The following is a 19,920-nucleotide window of genomic DNA, read 5'->3' on the forward strand; positions in this document are numbered from 1 at the left end:
AAATAGCCATACAGTTTCCTATTGAATGCCATGATTGAATCCCCCTCCACCACACTCTCAGGTAAGGTCTCTATATCCTATTAGTTGCATTAATGTATTCTTTATGCAAATTGGCATGGATAAGTAAAATTGGATTGGTGTAGGAAAAATGGGCTGCTTCCTGTGACACTTGCATCAGCACAGGATAAAGTGGCATCTGTACTGTAGGTACAGTTTTCATCTGAACCATACCGAAATCAGTGCATTGGTGAGTTGCATAACTTGGGCAACAGACTAAATAGTAGGGGTGAAGGGTCAAACATGGGAAAATTCCATAAATCACAGAGGAGATAAGGCAACAGAGCAAGGTAGTGATAAGGGGAAATAGTGATCAGAACATGATAGTAAAGGACAGGGTGCTCAAACCTAAGAATAAGGCGAGTGATTATTAAAATCAAAACAAAGACAAAACTAAAGGCTCTCTATTTGAACACATTTAGCACCTAAGTGGCTTTCTCAAACTGGGGTTTTAAACAAAAACAAAGGACTGGCTAAAGTGAACCGGGATATTAGGGTATGGAAAGGTTGGTAGAGATACTTCAGCATACTCAGAAAATATACAATTTCCTTTTCATTGGAACATAAGGGAAGGACACACATCTGTAGTAACTTAAGTTAAGGCAATCAAACTGAAAGAAAGTGTATATAATCCCACAGAACAAGTGGAAGGTCAGATAATTGGACAGAATACACAAAACAAAGACGGACTTATAGGTCAATAAAAAGAATGCAAGAGGGATCTAGCTAGAAAGATTATTTTTTAAAAAGGTAAGAGTTGTGTCTATTTGAAAAAGAAAAGAGGAAGTAAAGTGAGGGTTGATCCTCATAGATCAAGCCTGGCGAATTAATAATGGAATGTAAAGAAATGACAGATGAGCTGAATGTATATTTTCCATGTTTTCATTGTAGAGGACACAAGTAACATTACAGAAGGGCGGAGATTCCCAGGACGTTGTTGAGTTTAGTGGACAGAGGTTCTACGGGGAGCTGGAGAAGTCAAGGTATAATACTTGGCGACAGCAGTGGCTGGGAGGGTGGTGGGATTTTTAAGAATAAGGTTAAATAGTTACACAGGAGCTTGACTAGGTACTTACTGACTAACTTTCCCTGGGTAACTATTTACTTCACTCTAGTGGAATACTCCAAATTCTCAGATTTAAATGGATGGTCTCAGAGTTCTAGGGGAAATTGCCCGTTAGAAACTTCAGTTGCCTGGGCAATTCTGTCAGTCTGCGACTATGTAGATTCCTGTATCACTGTGCGATAAAATTCAGTGTTGTCAAACAAACAATGTATTAGATTTAAGTTACAAAACTTAAATAATTATATGCCAAATATGACTAAGTCCCCTGCGCTGGATGGAATTTATCCTAAGATTCCCTGGTTAGGGTGGAGATTGCCGAGCCTTTGATCTTTATGTCATTATTGTCTACAGAAATAGTGCCAGAAGACTGAAGGAGAGCAAATGTTGCTCCCTTGTTCAAGAAGGGGAGTAGAGACAACCCTGGAAATTATAGACCTGTGAGCCTTATTTTGGTTGTGGGTAAACTGTTGGAAAGGGTTATAAGAGATAGGATTTATAATCATCTAGGAAGAAATAAGTTGATTCTGGATGGTCAACAGCTTTATGAAGGGTAGATCATGCCTCACAAACCTTTTGGAGTTCTTTGAGAAGCTGACCAAACACATGGATGATGGTAAATCCAGTGACGTGGTGTATATGGCTTTCAGTAAGGCATTTGATAAGGTTCCCAAAGTGGGCTATTGCACAAAATAGAGGCAGGGGATTGAGAGTGATTTAGCAGGTTGGATCAGAAATTGGCGAGCTGAAAGAAGGCAGAGGATAGTGGTCAATGGGAAATATTCATCCTGGATTTCAGTTACTAATGGGGTACCGCAAGAATCTGTTTTGGATCCATTGTTGTTTGTCACTTTTAAAAATCACCTGGATGAGGGTGTAGAAGGATGGGTAAGTAAATTTGCAGATGACATTAAGGTCAGTAGAGTTGTGGATAGTGACAAAGGATGTTGTAGGTTACAGAGAGACACAGATAAGCTACAGAGCTGGGCTAAAATGTGGTAAATGAGTTTAATGCGGACGAGTGTGAGGTGGTTCACTTTGGAAGGAGTAACAGGAATACAGAGTACTGGGCTAATGGTAAGATTCTTGGTATTGTAGGTGAGCAGAGTAATCTCTGTGTACAGGTACATAGAGATCCTTGAAAGTTGTCACCCAGGTTGATCGGGTTGTTAAAGGTGGCATACAGTGTGTTAACTTTTATTGATAGTGGGATTGAGTTTTGGAACCATGTGATCATGCTGCAGCTGTACAATACTCTGGTGCAGCCACATTTGGAGTATTGCATAAAGTTCTGGTCAGTGCATTACAAGAAGGATGTGAAAGCTTTGGAAAGGACTCAGAGGACATTTACTAGAATGTTCCCTGGTATGGAGGGAAGGTCTTACGAGGAAAGGCTGAGGGACTTATGGCGGTTTTTGTTAGAGAGAAGGTGGTTGAGGGGTGACTTATTGGAGACATAAAAGATAATCAGAAGGTTAGATCGGGTGAATAGCAAGAGCCTTTTTCCTCAGATGGCGATAGCAAGCGTGAGGGACAAAGCTTTAAATTGAGGGGTGACAGATATAGGATAGATGTCAGAGGTAGTTTCTTTACTCAGTCGTAGGGAAATGGAATGCACTGCCTACAACAGTAGTTGACTTGCCAACTTTACAGGTGTAACATTGAGGGCCGAAGGGCCTATACTGCGCTGCAATGTTCTACAACTGCACTACTTTATTGCAGCTTTATTTCTGTTGGCATTTCTAAAGCACTGTTTTCATATGGATTGTTACATGTTAGAAAAGGAATAAAGAGAAAAACAGGATAAGATATTGCTTGATTGCTGTTACTACCAGTTAACTCAATATCCATTCCATCAATCATAATTATGCTCTAAATCCAAAACACTTAATTTTTAAGATGCCCTGCACTGTCATTGGCAGGACAGCACATCCCAACTTCTCAACTGAACTCAACTAATGGAAGGAGAAGAGCAACAATGTTTTGACACCATCATCTCCAAGTCTCCTCCCGTCCTGATTTCCTAAATTTAGCTTTAGTGTGCCATCTTGCATCAATGAGATGAACACAAATGGTGGACTTACTTTATTTGAAGTGAATATGGTTTTGGTTTGCACCGATAGAATCACAGAACAGGACAAGCTGGAGGTCAATCTGCACGTCACGTGCATTGCAATTAGCATTGTAGCTTGATTCTGGAATCAGAACCTGATGTGATACTTGAACAAAACAGCTTAGACGCCCAAGAAAAAAGCATTTTACTCCACTTCACTTTAGCAGTCTATGCCTCAATGCCCAGGTTAAATGATACGCATTTAATGCTAGTGCAAAGCAAGCATCACCTGTCAATGGTGGGAATTTTTCAGTGAAAACACACCATTAATTTCCTAGTGTAGTCCTACTCGACATGGTAATTAGTGAACCTCTGTTCTCACATTTATAATAACATTTTTGCCAAATAAAGCAAACAATGGATATTAACAAAATACTGTACTCTCAATCTCATCCATGGAAAACTATAATCTGAAAACAAAGAAAATTGCTTCTAAAATCTTCATACAAAAGTCCAAAAAGGGCAACAGAAGATAATAATAAAAGGGCAATTCCGCACAGCATGCACAATACCACTACCTTCCACCTACTCCTTTTTTTGGATTGAAAAATGATGGTCTCTGCCTTGAAATATGGATAGAACAGGAGCTGGAATTTGGACAATCAATATAGAACCAAATCTTTTAATAATATTTTTCCAAATTCTTCTTTCTCCTACATTAGATTTTACTGTCAATAAAAGAACTAGATTAATATTAATGTACAGATTAAGAGGACAAGTAGTAATAATTACAAACACCGTGTATGATGAAAGAGGGATATGCACTATCAAAAGCACAATCCACATGCAATTGCAAATAAATGAAAATTTCATTGTTTTGTGATGAGATTGTGACTATTTTTACAGTAAATTGAGAAATGCAGAAAGTACCAGGGGTGTTAAGGGATGCACAATAATTTGGAAAATTAAAGACATTATATTTTAAATTTACCTTTGGAGATCAAAATCAATGATGAGAACTTTAAATTTAAGATATGAGCCAATAGATGTCAGTTACGACACAGATGAACACTAAAATGGAACTTTGCCTAGGATGCAATGTATTCATCTCTCAGTTTGTAGCATTCTCACCTCAGACAAGACCTATGTCAGAGGTTGGAAGAAATGATCAAACTGACACTCCAGTCCAGTACTGACCGACATTTCAGGTCGATGAGCATTCATCAAAAAACTTATCTGGAGTTATCCCTTATGTCCTGCCCAATAATTCTTCAAATCAATATCACAGAAATAGATTATCTGGACAGAATCACACTCTTGTTTGTGGGAGTTTACTGTACACATTTGGCCCTTGTGTTGCCCGAGATTACAACAGAATGACTACAGCTCAGATGTACTTCACTGGTTGTAAAGTGCTTTGAGGCATCTGGTGGTTGTGTGAAGTGCCATATCATTGAAAAAAAATCCTTCAAAACAAAGAAAACTTTATAGATTAACTGAACATTAACAAACTAGGAGGTAGGCTACAGAGGCATTAATCCTTTTATCATCTCTGAATTGATTATTTTAGAGTTTCAGAAGCAGATATAACAAGGTGAAAAGGTGTTATGGACAGAAACATAGGTCAAAAATGCAGCTTGAGGTGGGATTGAATTTGACATCAAGTTACAAATGATCTACTTCCAAAATGGAGAACAAGAACATATGTCCAACTTATGGTATAGAAATGCTACAACTATGAACCAGAGTGATGACAACAATTTGTCAAACAGCCAACTTTTCCTGACAATTTTTTTTCAGTTTAGCTAGTTATCATCTCAAAAAAAAGTTAACCCTTTTTTTTTCTACATACCCAATTAGACTGCAGCTGGGAATATGAACACTTGCCTTTAACAGTTACAGCCAGTGGTAATTCTCACTATGTACCATTGAATTTACTGGAAGGCAATAGTTCCGAATAGTTTGGCCTTAAAATCTTACTTGTGGTCCTTCTGAGAGTTCATCAAGCACAGCCAAAACATCCTTCTTCCATTGTCCTATTGTACTCTCACTGAATGTTCCTCCAGAAGCTCCGCATCCCGAATAATCAAACCTTGTAGTGGCAAAACCAAAGAATGTTGTGAAACACAAGACAAACTTAGTTTAAATCAGTTTTAAAGACAAATTTATGGAAAGTTATATCCAGAGAGATGCCAAAATTACAGCCACATAGCTGATAAGCCAAACTCAAAAATCAAAAAAGATTCATAAACTGCTTCACTCCCCCAAAACAGACTATTGATTTCTAAACTGTAACAGCAGCTTAATTCTTAAAAAGGCCAGAACTCATAAAATTTACATTATCTTGGTGAAACATTTTGCATTAAAGTCAAATAAGTCCTACCTGTTATATCAATGTTTGAACAGGGCCCCACAAAAGGAGGGGATAAGTGTCACATTTTCTTGTTAGAAGTCAATGAACCAGAAACAAAATTCACTGTATGCAGGTTTCAGACCTGATAGCTGCTGGACAACAGGCTAAGAGAGGATAGGAATAAAACAAAGTGCTGGAAATATTCAGATCTGGCAGCACTGTGGAGACAGAAACAGAAATAACGTTTCAGGTCTGTAATCATTCATCAGACATTGTGGTGAAAGGTCACAGACTGAGATGGCAACTCTCTTCCTCTCTCCACAAACAGTGCCAATTCTGTTCGGTACATCCAGAATGTTCTGCTTTTTGGATTTCCAGCAGTCTCAGTATTTTGCTCTTTAAATGACAGAGAGGAAATGGCTTTTTAAAAAAAAAAATCAATCATTCATTAATTGATTTGTATTATTCTATTAGCTAGATTACTACCATATTTATATGAATTGGACAATAAATCTTAATTTTGGCCACGTTTAAGTACTTTTGTCAATGCTCTCAAAACTGTTTTCTGCTACATGTAGGGGTGTATATGCATTTATCAGATTTTACTTCCATGTGTATAGTATGCAAAAATATGTTAATCATAGCATTTATGTATCTGTTAGTTGTACTGAGGTAAACTTCATTTCCTAATCATATCCTGTTTAAACAGCTCTCATGATTTGTGTACAATCCTCTTTTCCATTTTCTTCTTCCCAACATAATTAATTTACTCCTACCCTTGTTAGCTTGCTGACATTGCATCAATGTTGACTGCACCCATTCTTTTTCAACTTTTATTTAAGCCTAATAAGATTCCAGCCATTGTGTACTAGATTGGACTCCTACAGGTATCCGTAAATTCTGACTACCCTTAAAGAAATTTAACACCAGTACTGTACAAGTCTGGAAACTCAACACCTTGGCCACATAGCACTGAATCTCAGGTCACTAATGTTCCCAACATTCATATGGTCACATTCAGCCCATCAACAGTAACCAGTCCTTCAGTTTTATTATTTCTGAAGACTACTGGCCTTGACAATATTCTGGCAATGGTAGTGAGGTTGTGCGCTTCAGATCTTTATGCTCTCCTTTGTAAACTGTTCCACTATAAAACGACAATACTGGCCCTGAAAGGGCGAGTTTAACACTTTGTTTCCTTCGACCAGATGAGATTTCAGTTTCCTTATTAAAGCATTTATTCAAGTATGCATGGAGGATCCATATATCTAAAAATGGCTTGCTATTCAAATTTTAATGCCAGAACTAGGATTTTATACTATTTGTTACAGATAAGCTTCCATTGACTACTCTTACAGGTAATAATTCCCAAATGGTTACACATTTACTCATTCCTATCTCCACCCAATCATATTTGCATAGGTCATATTCCAAGTTACTACACATTACCATATCATCCAAACATGTTCAAACTAATGTATATGACTCTACTAACCAATCATTTTTGAACTAATCCACAATTATATTAGCCTATTAGCCAGATGTTCACATCTTCTGTAGTTGGTGCATCTTCTAATTGCTGGGGCATCAATTGTGATTACAAAACACCAACACTGTTTATTTTCCTCCCCATTGCTGATACTATCTGTTTTCCATTTCAGTCCCGCTTATTGCCTATACTATCTTCTCTTAGTATCTATCAGACACTAGAAAATTGCTCAGCTATGTTTGGTATGCTTTCCTTTATTGGTCAGAGTTATGAGTATAGAAGTTGGGAGGCCATGTTGCGGCTGTACAGGTCACTGGTCAGGCCACTGTTGGAATACTGTGTGCAATTCTGGTCTCCTTCCTATCGGAAAGATGTTGTGAAAAACTAGAAACGGTTCAGAAAAGATTTATAAGGATGTTGCCAGGATTGGAGGATTTGAGCTATAGGAAGAGGCTGTTTTCCCTGGCACGTTGGAGGCTTGAGGGGTGACCTTATAGGAGGTTTACAAAATTATGAGGGGCATGGATAGGATGAATAGACAAAGTCTTTTCCCTGGGGTCAGGGAGCCCAGAACTAGAGGGCATAGGTTTAGGGTGAGAGGGGAAAGATATAAAAGTGACCTAAGGGCCAACTTTTTCACGGAGAGACTGGTACGTGTATGGAATGGGCTGCCAGACGATGTGGTGGAGGCTAGTACAATTGCAACATTTAAGAGGCAGTTGGATGGGTATATGAATAGGAAGGGTTTGGAGGGATATGGACTGGGTGCTGGCAGGTGGGACTACATTGGGTTGGGATATCTGGGCGGCATGGACGGGTTGGACCGAAAGGTCTGTTTCCATGCTGTACATCTCTATGACTCTATGTCCCGTCCACAGAAGGTACACCAAATCCAATGTGACCTGCAAAAAACAGAATTGTTCTTCTTTTGCCTCATCTGTTGGCTGTCTACAACAAGATTTACTTTTAGAAAAAGTTGTTTTGGAGTACTGTGACTTTAAGAATTGGCATTAATAAAATTAAATCAAAAGAGAGACACAAACAAGAGTTCCAGAAATGATATTTGAACTGAGTTTATTAACTGAACAACAAGAAACAAATTACCATCTTACAAGATGAAAATACTGTTAGCCTGAAGGATTTCCATTGTTTCTTCAAAGTTAGAAGTTTCCACATTTTCATGCAAAGTTGTCATCGAGCATATACTGAGAAAGGACATAATATTGTAGTTGAAAACAAATGAGCCCTTCTATTCACTGCTTGAACAGACTACTAGGAGTTAATTATTGTTCTTCAGTGGTCGCAGACTGACTCGCTTTTCACAGAATTTAAAATAGTACAAATTACTAACTCAGAGTTACAGATGTACAGACCCTTCGGTCCGACTCATCCATGCTGACCAGATATCCCGACCCAATCTAGTCCCACCTGCCAGCAGCCAGCCCATATCAAACACCTTCTTCACTATCCTATTGACCTTTGACTCTATTTTCAAGGAGCTATGAACCTGCACTCCAAGGTCTCATTGTTCAGCAACACTCCCTAGGACCTTACGATTAAGTGTATAAGTCCTGCTAAGATTTGCTTTCCCAAAATGCAGCACCTCGCATTGATCTAAATTAAACTCCATCTGCCATTTTTCAGCCCATTGGCCCATCCGAACAAGGTCCCGTTGTAATCAGAGATAACCTTCTTCACTGTCCACTACACCTCCAATTTTGGTATCATCTGCAAACTTACTAACCATACGGCTTAAACTCACATCCAAATCATTTATATAAATAATGAAACGCTGTGGACTCAGCACTGGTCCTTGTGACACACTGGTCAACCCTCCACCACCACCCACTGTCTTCTACCTTTCAGCCAGTTCTGTATCCAAATAGCTAGTTCTCCCAGTATTCCACAAGATCTAACCTTGCTAACCAGTCTCCCATGAGGAACCTTGTCGATCACAACATAGATCATGTCCACTGCTCTGCCCTCATCAATCCTCTTTGTTACTGCTGCAAAAAGAAAAACTCAATCAAGTTTGAGAGACATGATTTCCCATGCACAAAGCCATGTGGATTATCCCGAATCAGTCCTTGCCTTTCCAAATACATGTACATCCTGTCCCTCAGGATTCCCTCCAACAACTTGGCCACCACTGACGTCAGGCTCACTGGTCTATAGTTCCCTGGCTTGTCCTTACCACCTTTCCTAAACAGTGACACCACGTTAGCCAACCTCCAATCTTCTGGTACCTCACATGTGACGATTGATGATACAAATATCTCAGCAAGAGGCCCAGCAATCACTTCCCTAGCTACCCACAGAGTTCCAGGGTACACGTGATCAGGTCCTGGGGATATAGCAACTTTTATGCGCTTCAAGACATCCAGCACTTCCTGCCCTGTAACATGACATTTTTCAAGAAGTCACCACCTACTTCCCTTTCAGGTCCTTTTCCACAGTAAGCACTGATGCAAAATACTCATTTAGGATCTCCCCCATCTCTTGCGGCTACACTCATTGGCTGCCTTGCTGATCTTTGAAGGGCCCTATTCCCCCCCCTAGTTACCATTTTGTCCTTAATGTATTTGCAAAAACCCTTGGATTCTCCTTAACCCTAGTTGCCAAAGCTAGCTCATGTTCCCTTTCTGTCCTTCTGATTTCCCTCTTAAGTATACACCTACTGCCTTCATACTCTTCTCAGGATTCACTCGACCTATCCTGTCTATACCTGACATATGCTTCCTTCTTTTTCTTAACCAAACCCTCAATTTCTTTAGTCATCCAGCATCCCCTACACCTACCACCCTTTTCTTTCACCCGAACGGGAATATACTTTTTCTGGATTCTTGTGATCTCATTTCTGAAGGCTTCACATTTTCCAGCTGCCCCTTTACCTGTGAACATCTGGCTCCAAATCAGTTTTTGATAGTTGTTGCCTAACACCATCAAAATTAGCCTTCCTCCAATTTAGAACTTCAACTTTTAGATCTAGTCTAATTTTAAAATTGTGTTGGAAAAGAATAATCAAATTATGGTCGCTGACCCCACTGACACCTCAGTCACCTGCCCTGTCTTATTTCCCAAAAGTAGATCAAGTCTTGCACCTTCTCTAATAGGTACAGCCACATACTGAATCAGAAAATTTCCTTGTACATACTTAAATTCCTCTCCATCTAAACCCTTATTATTATGGCAGTCCCAGTCTATGTTTGGAAAGTCAGGCAGCATCCAAAGAGCAGGAAAATCGACATTTCGGGCATAAGCAGGGAGTGGAGGTTGGGTTGGTGGAGGGTGTGGACCTGATGAGGGAGTCGCGGAGGGATGGTCTTTCCAGAACGCTGATAGGGGAGGGGAGGAAAATATATCCTTGGTGGTGGGGTCTGTTTGGAAACAGACTCCCTTGTCAGGTCCACACTCCCCACCAATCCAACCTCCACTCCCAGCATCTTCCCCTGCAACCGCAACAAAAGCAAAACTTGCGCCCACACCTACCCCCTCACTTCCCTCCAAGGCCCCCCAAGGGATCCTTCCATATTCGTCACAAATTCATCTGCACCTCCACACACATCATTTACTGCATCCGCTGCACCCGATGTGGCCTCCTCTACATTGGGGAAACAGGCCACCTACTTGCAGAACGTTTCAGAGGACACCTCTGCGACACCCGCACCAACCAACTCAACCGCACCGTGGCTGAACACTAACTCCCCCCACCCCACTCCGCCAAGGACATGCAGGTCCTTGGCCTCCTCCATTGCCAGACAATGGCAACACGACGCCTGGAGGAAGAGTGCCTCATCTTCCACCTAGGAACCCTCCAACCACAAGGGATGAATGCAGATTTCTCCAGCTTTCTCATTTCCCCTCCCCCCCCACCTTATCTCAGTCCCAACCCTCAGACTCAGCACCGCCTTCTTGACCTGCAATCTTCTTCTCGACCTCTCCGTCCCCACCCCATCTCCGGCTTATCACCCTCACCTTAACCTCCTTCCACCTATCGCATTCCCAACGCCCCTCCCCCAAGTCCCTCCTCTCTACCTTTTATCTTAGCCTGCTTGGCACACCTTCCTCATTCCTAAAAGGGCTTATGCCCGAAACGTCGATTCTCCTGCTCCCTGGATACTGACTGACCTGCTGCGCTTTTCCAGCAACACATTTTTCAGCTCTGATCTCCAGCATCTGCAGTCCTCACTTTCACCTATGTTTGGAAAGTTAAAATCTCCTACCATAACCACCCTATTATTCTTACAGATAGCTGAGATCTCCTTACAAATTTGTTTCCCAATTTCCCTCTGACTATTGGAGGGTCTTTAATACAAATCCAATAAAGGTGATCATCTCTTTTTTTATTTCTCAGTTCCCCTAAATAACTTCCCTGGACATATTTCCGGGAATATCCTTCGTTGGTACATCTGCAATGCTGTACCTCATCAAAAACGTGCCTCTCCCCTCCCCCCACCCCACTTGCCTTCCCTTCTTTCCTGTCTGTAGTATTTGTATCCTGGAATATTAATCTGCCAGTCCTACCCATCTCAGAGCCACATTTCTGTAATTGCTATAATGTTCCAGTCCCATGTTCCTAATCATGCCCTGACTTCATCTGCCTTCCCTGTTAGGCCTCTTGCATTGAAACAAATACAGTTTAATTTATCAGTCCTACATTGTTCTCTGCTTTGTCCCTCCGCCCTGACTGTTTGACTTGTTTCTTTTCTCAACTGTATCAGTCTCAGATTGACCTCTTTCCTCACTATCTCTTTGGGTCCCACCACCCCCACCTTACTAGTTTAAATCCTCCCGAGTGGCTCTAGCAAATCTCCCTGCCCGTACATAGTCCCCTTCCAATTCAAGTGCAATCTGTCCTTCTTGTACAGGTCACTTCTCCCCAAAAGAGAGATTCCAATGATCCAAAAAAAAATGTGAATCCTTCTCCCAGACACCAGCTCCTTAGGCATGCATTCATCTGCTCTATCCTCCTATTCCTGTCCTCACTAGCTTGCAGCACCAGGAGTAATCCAGATATTACTACTCTTGAGGATTTCTATTTAAATTCCTGCCTAACTTTCTATATTCTCCCTTCAGAATCTCATCCTTTTCCCTTCCTATGTCATTGGAACCAAAGTGTTCAACCACCTCCTGCTGGTCCCACTCCCCTTTGAGAACATTCTGCACTCTCTCGGAGACATGCTTGATCCTAACACCAGGGAGGCAACACCATTCTGATTTCTCGCTGCTGGCCACAGAAATGTCTGTCTGTGCCTCGGACTAGACAGTCCCCTAACACAGTTCACCTCTTGGAACCTTGATGTACCCCTTGTTGCATTAGAGCCAGTCTCAATACCAGAAAGTTGGCTGCTCGTGCTACATTTCCCTGAAAATCCATCACCCCCTACATTTTCCAACACTGAATATTATTTGAAATGGGGATAGCCACAGAAAACTCCTGCACTACCTGCTTATCTCTTATTTTTCCTGACGTTAACCCATCTGTGACAATCTGCAACATTTCTGCATTCCTATAACTGCCGTCCATCACACCCTCTTGCTCTTGTAAATTCCTCATTGATTGGATCGGTTGGAGTGACAGTTAGGTTTCACAACCAACAGCATTTATTACAGATATAATCCTCAGCAACACATGCCAGGTTTGATTACGTGGCTATCGTATCAATATTTCTATTGTCCACTCAAATGATTCTACAGAATAAGTCACTGCAATACAATGGACCAGCAAATGCAGTAAATGACATTTGCTTGTCATAAAGTGTTTTCTCCAAACTTCATTACTTGTTCTGAAAAGGTTCCCAGTCTACCGCAACCCTGGAAGGATAAGTTATCTCAAATGTTTGAGCAACAAGTAAAGTTAGATGTTTCACACAATTTAAATGAAGTTGGAACATGAGGGATGCTCACCACTAATGAGATGTTGCTGTCAAGCTGAAAAGGCATTCTGCCTTTCACACATTAACATGAATTTCAGTGTGGCATGATGTTAGGTGTGTAGGCCATATGTTCCAAAGACTGGTGACCATATCAAATAATACATCCTTTCAACTGTTGGCAGTAAGGAAGGTGTTGACTAAACTTAACCAGCCCATGCTGCAGAAATCATATGTGTCTAACCTTGGGCATGATTCGGAGGACATGACTGGACATTATCTACTAAAGTTTCTTCACACCTGACTTCTTATGCTGACAACCAATTTAGGATTGAGAGCCAGGCTCACAGCATTGTTTACTTGCATGCCCTCGAAAGCTACATATATGAATATATAGTGCCCTGCTCTTTACAAACAGAAAGAATGTGCACATACACTACACCAATTTCAATTCAACAAAATAGATTTCAGCCATTCTCTCTTGCCCTGAGAAATGAGCCAAAGACAACCTGCCTAGTTTAAAATTTAAACAAAGCTTGGCATTTAGTTATTTACCATCATTAACTAGTGCATTCTCATAGCAATGACTTTACCAGAGTCCTCTTGCCAACTCTCTCAGTAAAAATCTGGCTTTCCCTTCACTTTGGTATTTCTTGTGCATTGTCACGATGAGTGCAAGATGAAATGCTTTGACAAAATATGTTTTTTTGCAGCAATACCCAAGTTTTGTACTGCTATATGACTATTTGTAAACCTCTCTTAGGTTTCAAGTTGGCATATACCATGTATGGAGTGACGACAGTGTTTGAGTTTCTGTAAATATTTAGACAACAAGACCTGTAAACATCACAATTAATCTTGGACCCTGAATGCCTTTTTAATGGGGAAACATTCACTTTGTCACTGAAATGTAAATGTCTTTCTAGGACATGAGTTCACTCTAGGCTGTACAGAAATCAAAACGTAACCAGATATCTTTGACTCCATCCTGGATGAAGGCAAATTGCCCAGATTCCATAACATTTGAAAAAAATTAAAACATCCATTGTCTTTATAGGCTTATGGTTATATGATGTAAGCATAATAAGCTCAGTCTGTTCTCAATGAAATTGATGGAAATGGTCATTGATTGTATTATCAAGTGGCATTTACCAAAAGGATAAGGAAGAAATAAGGAGGGAGAAGATTAAATAGGAGGGTAAGTTAGTCAGTAATATTAGGTAAGATTGCAAGAGTTTCTTTAGATATATAAACAGCAAAAGAGAGGCAAAAGTGGACAATGGGCCCTGGAAAATGATGTTGGAGCAGTAGTAATGCGAAACAAAGAAATGGCTGTGGAACTGAATGAATTCTTTGCGTCAACGCTCATGGTTAGTAACATCTCAAAAATTCAAAAGAGTCAGAGGGGCAGAGATTGGTATGGTGGACAGGAGAAGACGCTAGATAAAAAAAAGTGGATGAAAACATCCATATTACAAAGGAGGAAGTGCTGAATATCTTGAAATGCAAAGAAGTTGATAAATCCCTAGGACCTGATCAGGTGTACCCTAGAACTTGTTGGGAAGCTAGGAAATTGCTGGGCCTCTTGCAGAGGTATTTGTATCATCGGTAGTCACAGATAAGGTGCCGGAAGAATGGAGGTTGGCTAACATGGTGCCACTAGGCCAGTGAGCCTGACAGTCGGTGATGGGCAAGTTGTTGGAGGGAATCCGGAGAGACAGGATGTACATGCATTTGGAAAGGCAAGGACGCTAAAATAGGTGGTATAGTGGACAGTGAGGAAGGTTCTCAGAAATTGCAGCAGGAACTTGATCAACTGGGGAAGTGGGCCAAGAAATGGCAAATGGCATTTAATATAGATAAGTGTGAAGTCTTGCATTTTGGAAAGTCAAATCAAGGTAATAGTTTCATGGTGAATGGTTGGGCCTTCAGAGTGTAGTGGAACAGAGGGACCTTGGAGTTCATGTGCATTGTTCACTGAACGTGGAGTCACAGGTCGACAGGACAGTTAAGGCTGCTTTTGGGACACTGGCCTTCATCAGTCAGGACATTAAGTATAGAAGTTGGGAAGTTATATTGCAGGTGTATGTGATGGCAGTGAGGCCGCATTTGGAGTATTGTGCTGAGTTTTGGTCACCTTGCTCTCGGAAGGATGTTTATTAAAATGGAAAGAGTGCAGAAGAAATTTTCAAGGATGTTGCGAGGACTCAAGGTTCTGAGTTATAGGTTGGACAAGCTAGGACTTTTTTTTAAAATATAAAAGAGCGTAAGAGATTGAGGGGGGACCCTTATAGAAGTGTATAGGATCATGAAAGGCATGAATCTGTTGAATGTGCTCAGTCTTTTTCCCCATGGTTGGGGAAATAGAGGACTAGAGGGCATCATTTATGGTTAGAGGGAAAATAAAAAGGGAACCTGAGGGGCAACTTTTTTTTTTACACAGAGGATGGTATGCATATGGAATGAGCTGTTAGCAGAAGTGGTTGAGGTGGGTACATTAACACCATTTAAAAGGCATTTGGAGAAATACGTGGATTGGAAAGGTTTAGAAGGATATGGGCCAAGTGCAGGGAAATGGGGTTAGCGTGGATGAACGTTTTGGTCAGCATGGACCAGTTTGGGCCAAAGGGACTGTCTCTGTGCTGTAGGATCCTATGACAATCTGTGGCTCAGTGGTTAGCACTGCTGCCTCCCAACACCAGGGTCCCAGGTTCGATTCTCGCCTTAGGCGACTGTCTGTGTGGAGATTGCACATTCTCTCCAAGTCTGCATGGGTTTCTTCCCACAGTCCAAAGCTGTGCATGTCAGGTGAATTGGCCATGCAAAATTTCCCATAGTGCTAGGTGCATTAGTCAGAGGGAAATGGGTCTGGGTGGATCACTCTTCGGAGGGTCGGTGTGGGCTGGTTGAGCCGAAGGGCCTGTTTCCACACTCTAGGGAATCTAATCTAATCAACTACTAAGCACAAGTTGTGGAGTGTGAATTCTGGAAATGATTGCATCATATTTTCCAGTGCAGTATGTTGTAGAGAACAGATTATTTGCAGTTGAAAAAAAAAACCAGCTAACATGTTGTAAAGGAGCTTTTAGATAAGAGAGTGACCATAATATAAAAGCAATTTTACATTAAGTTTAGTAGGGATGTGGTTAAATCAGAAATTGAGATCTCAATTTTAAACAAAAGCCTTATGAAGTTATGAGGGTCAAATTGACTGTACTTTGTATTGGCAAACCATTTTAAAAATATTATGGTGACAGATAAATGCAAACGTTTAAGAACAAATGCATAGTTCATAACAGAAATACATTCCTTTAGAGCACAAAAGACCAGCAGGGAAAATGCTCCACTTGTGGCTAACAAAAGAAATCAAGATTATCAAAAGGCTTTCAATGAAGTCACATGCAAGAAATTAGTTGAAAAAAATTAGACCTCGTGGAACCAGGGGAAATATACTGCCATGGATTGGGAGCCAGTTAACAGGTGGAAAATAGACAGTAAACAATCACAGAAATGTTAACAGAAAACCATTCTGCACTGGCTTGTTAAATGAACATCATTACCTCGTGCAAATCTCCGCTTTTTCCTTTTACTCTTGCATGTTATTTTTACTCCAAGTAATCATCCATTGTCCACTTGAATGCCTCAATTGAACTTAATTCATTTTCAGGTTAGAAGACTAACTAGTGGGGTTATCCAAGGATGATTGCTTGGGTCCTAGCTATCCACAAACTCTATTGATATAGATGCGTGAAGGTGTTTGGTATGCTTTCCTTTATTGGTCAGAGTATTGAGTACATGAGCTGGGAGGTCATGTTGCAGCTGTACAGGACATTTGTTAGGCCACTGTTGGAATATTGCGTGCAATTCTGGTCTCCTTCCTATCGGAAGGATGTTGTGAAACTTCAAAGCGTTCAGAAAAGATTTACAAGGATGTTGTCAGGGTTGGAGGATCTGAGCTATAGGGAGAGGCTGAACAGGCTGGGGCTGTTTTCCCTGGAGCGTCGGCAGCTGAGGGGTGACCTTACAGAGAAGGGGCATGGATAGGAAATAGGCAAAGTCTTTTCCCTGGGATCGGGGAGTCCAGAACTAGAGGGAATAGGTTTAGGGTGAGAGGAGAAAGACATAAAAGAGACCTAAGGGGCAACTTTTTCACAGAGAGGGTGGTACATGTATGGAATGAGCTGCCAGAGGATGCAGTGGAGGCTGGTACAATTGCAACATTTAAGAGGCATTTGGATGGTTATATGAATAGGAAGGGTTTGGAGGGATATGGGCCGGGTGCTGGCAGGTGGGACTCGATTGGGTTGGGATATCTGGTCGGCATGGACGGGTTGGACCGAAGGGTCTGTTTCCATGCTGTACCTCTATGACTCTATGGCTTTGTGCGTTAAAAATCATGCCTCACAAAGATTGAGTTTTTTTGAAGCAACAAAGAGGATTGATGAGGGCAGAGGGACAGGTGTAATGTATATGGACTTCAGTCAGGCATTCGAACTGGCTCAAAGGTAAAAGGTGGTGGTGGAAGATTGTTTTTCAGAATGGAGTGTTGTGCCCAGTGGAATGCCACAAGGATCAATGCTGGGTCCAGTACTTTTTGCCATTTATATAATGGATTCGGATGTGAGCTTAAAAAGGTATAGTTAGTAAGTTTGCAGATGACACCAAAATTGGGCGGTACAGTGGACAGTGAAAAAAGGTTAACTCGGATTACAAGGGGTTCTTGATCAGATGACTCAATGGGCTGAGGAGCGGCAGATGGAGATAAATGCGAACTGTTGCATTTTGCGAACGCAAATCTTAGCAGGACTTATACACTCAATGGTAAGGTCCTAGGGAGTGTTGCTCAGAGACCTCGGAGAGCAGGTTCATAGCTCCTTGAAAGTAGTCACAGGTAGATAGGATAGTGAAGGAGGCATTTGGCATTCTCTCTCTCTCTCTCAGAGTATTGAGTACAGGAGTTGGGAGGTCATGTCCTGTACAGCTGCAACATTTGTCAGGCCACTGTTGGAATATTGCATGCAATTCTGGTCTCCTTATCAGAAGGATGTTGTGAAACTTGAAAAGGTTCAGACAAGATTTAAAGGGATGTTGCCAGGGTTGGAGGGTTTGCGCTATAGGGAGAGGCTGAATAGGCTAGGCCTGTTTTCCTGGAGCTTTGGAGGCTGAGGGGTGACCTTGTAGAGGTTTATAAAAATTATGAGGGGCATGGATAGGGTAAATAGACAAGGTCTTTTCCCTGGGGTGCAAGAGTCCAGAACTAGAGGACATACATTTAGGGTGAAAGGGAAAGATTATAAAAGATGCAGAGGGTGGTGCATGTGTGGAATGAGCTGCCAGAGGAAGTGGCAGAGGCTTGTCCAATTGCAGCATTTAAAAGGCATCTGGATGTGTATATGAATATGAATAGGAAGGATTTGGAGGGATAAAAGGCCAGTGCTGGCAGGTGGGACTAGATTAGGTTGGGATATCTGGTTGGCATGGACAAGTTGGACTGAAGGGTCTGTTTCCATGCTGTATGTATGGATATGTCACCCAGACCAGATTAGCTATCTCCTTCAGAACTGTAGGATGTAGCCAAAAAGATAGTGGAGGCTTTAGTAGAGATCTTTCAGGTATCACGAGAGTTAGGGAGGGTCTCAGAGAACTGGAAAAATCACTAATTTAACCCCACTGTTTGAGGGAGTAAGGCAAAATACAGAAAATTATAGGCAGATTAACATGGCCTCAGTCATTCGTAAGATGTTGGAGTCTATTGTGAAGATGAAATTTCAGAATACTTGGAAATGTATACTAAAGTAGGACCAAGTCCACATGGTTTCATCATGGGGAGGTAATGCCTGACAAATCTGTTAGAATTCTTTGCAGAGATAATGAGCAGGTTAGATCAAGCAAAGCCAATGGATGTTATCTCCCTGAATTTCCAGAAGGCTTTTGATAAGGCTGCTGAGTAAAATAAGTGCCCATGGTGTTACAGGCAAGGTACAGCATGGATAGAAGACTGGCTGTCTGGGAGAGAGCAGAGAATGGGGATAAAATGATCCTTCAAGATGGAAGCCAGTGACTAGTGGTGTTCTGTAAGGGTCAGTGTTGGGACCACAACCTTTTACTTCATACAATAACAATCTCTATGAAGGAACAGAGGGCACTCTAGCAAAATTTGCAGATGACATAAAGAGAGGTGGTGGGCAGGTGGCACTGAGGAGGCAGGGAAGGCTGCAGAAGGACTTAAACAGGTTAGGACAGTGCGCAAAGAAGTGGCAGATGAAATACAATGTGGCAAAGTGTAAGATCACAGACTTTGGTAGGAAGAAGAGGCATGGACTATTTTCTAAATGAGGAGAAAATTCTGAAGTCTTAAGAGCAAAGGTACTTTGGCGTCCTAGTCCAGGTTTCTCTTAAAGTAAATTTGCAGGTTGAGTCCATAGTCAGGAAGGCAAATACAATGTTGTCATTTATCTCAAGGAGGACTAGAATATAAATGCAGGAATATATTTGAGGTTTTAAAAGGCTCTGGTCAGACTACTTTTAGGAGTATTGTGAGCAATTTTGGGCCAAATACATCAGGAAGGATGTATTGGCCCTGGAATACATCCAGAAGATGTTCACAAGAATGATCCCAGAAATGAAATGCTTAAGATATATGAGGAACGTTTGAGGAATCTGGGACTATAGTCAATGGAGTTTAGAAGGATGAGGGAGGGGGGGGGAGGGGGGGGGGGGGGGAATCTGACTAACACTTAAAATACTGAACAAACTGGACAGAGTGGACATTGGGAAAATGTTTCCATTTGCAGGAGAGTCGAGGACCCTTAGAGGTACAGCTTTAGAATAAAGTTAAGACCTTTAGATTGGAAATAAGGAGAAACATCTTTAGCTAGAGAGTGGTTAACCTGTGGAATTCAGATTACATAAGGACGTGGATGCCAGGTCACTGAGTATATTTAAAAGAGATAGGGAAGTTCTTGACTGCCAAGGGGATTAAACATTAAGAGGAGAAAGTGGGAAAATTGGGGTGAAAAACCTATCAGCCAT

General features: G+C 41.3%; 1 protein-coding gene across 1 annotated transcript in view; it reads right to left on the minus strand.

Annotated features, from left to right (window-relative positions):
- The window catches only part of LOC140481635 (palmitoyl-protein thioesterase ABHD10, mitochondrial-like), a 35,365-nt gene that overhangs the window by 8,412 nt on the left and 7,033 nt on the right, over positions 1 to 19,920 (minus strand). The window contains exon 3 of the mRNA XM_072578145.1: positions 5,154 to 5,265. Within this exon, the coding sequence (XP_072434246.1) occupies positions 5,154 to 5,265 (112 nt within the window). The remainder of the gene's footprint in view (positions 1 to 5,153; positions 5,266 to 19,920) is intronic.

Source organism: Chiloscyllium punctatum, chromosome 9 (genome assembly GCF_047496795.1).
Source record: "Chiloscyllium punctatum isolate Juve2018m chromosome 9, sChiPun1.3, whole genome shotgun sequence".
NCBI classification, from domain to species: Eukaryota; Metazoa; Chordata; class Chondrichthyes; order Orectolobiformes; family Hemiscylliidae; genus Chiloscyllium; species Chiloscyllium punctatum.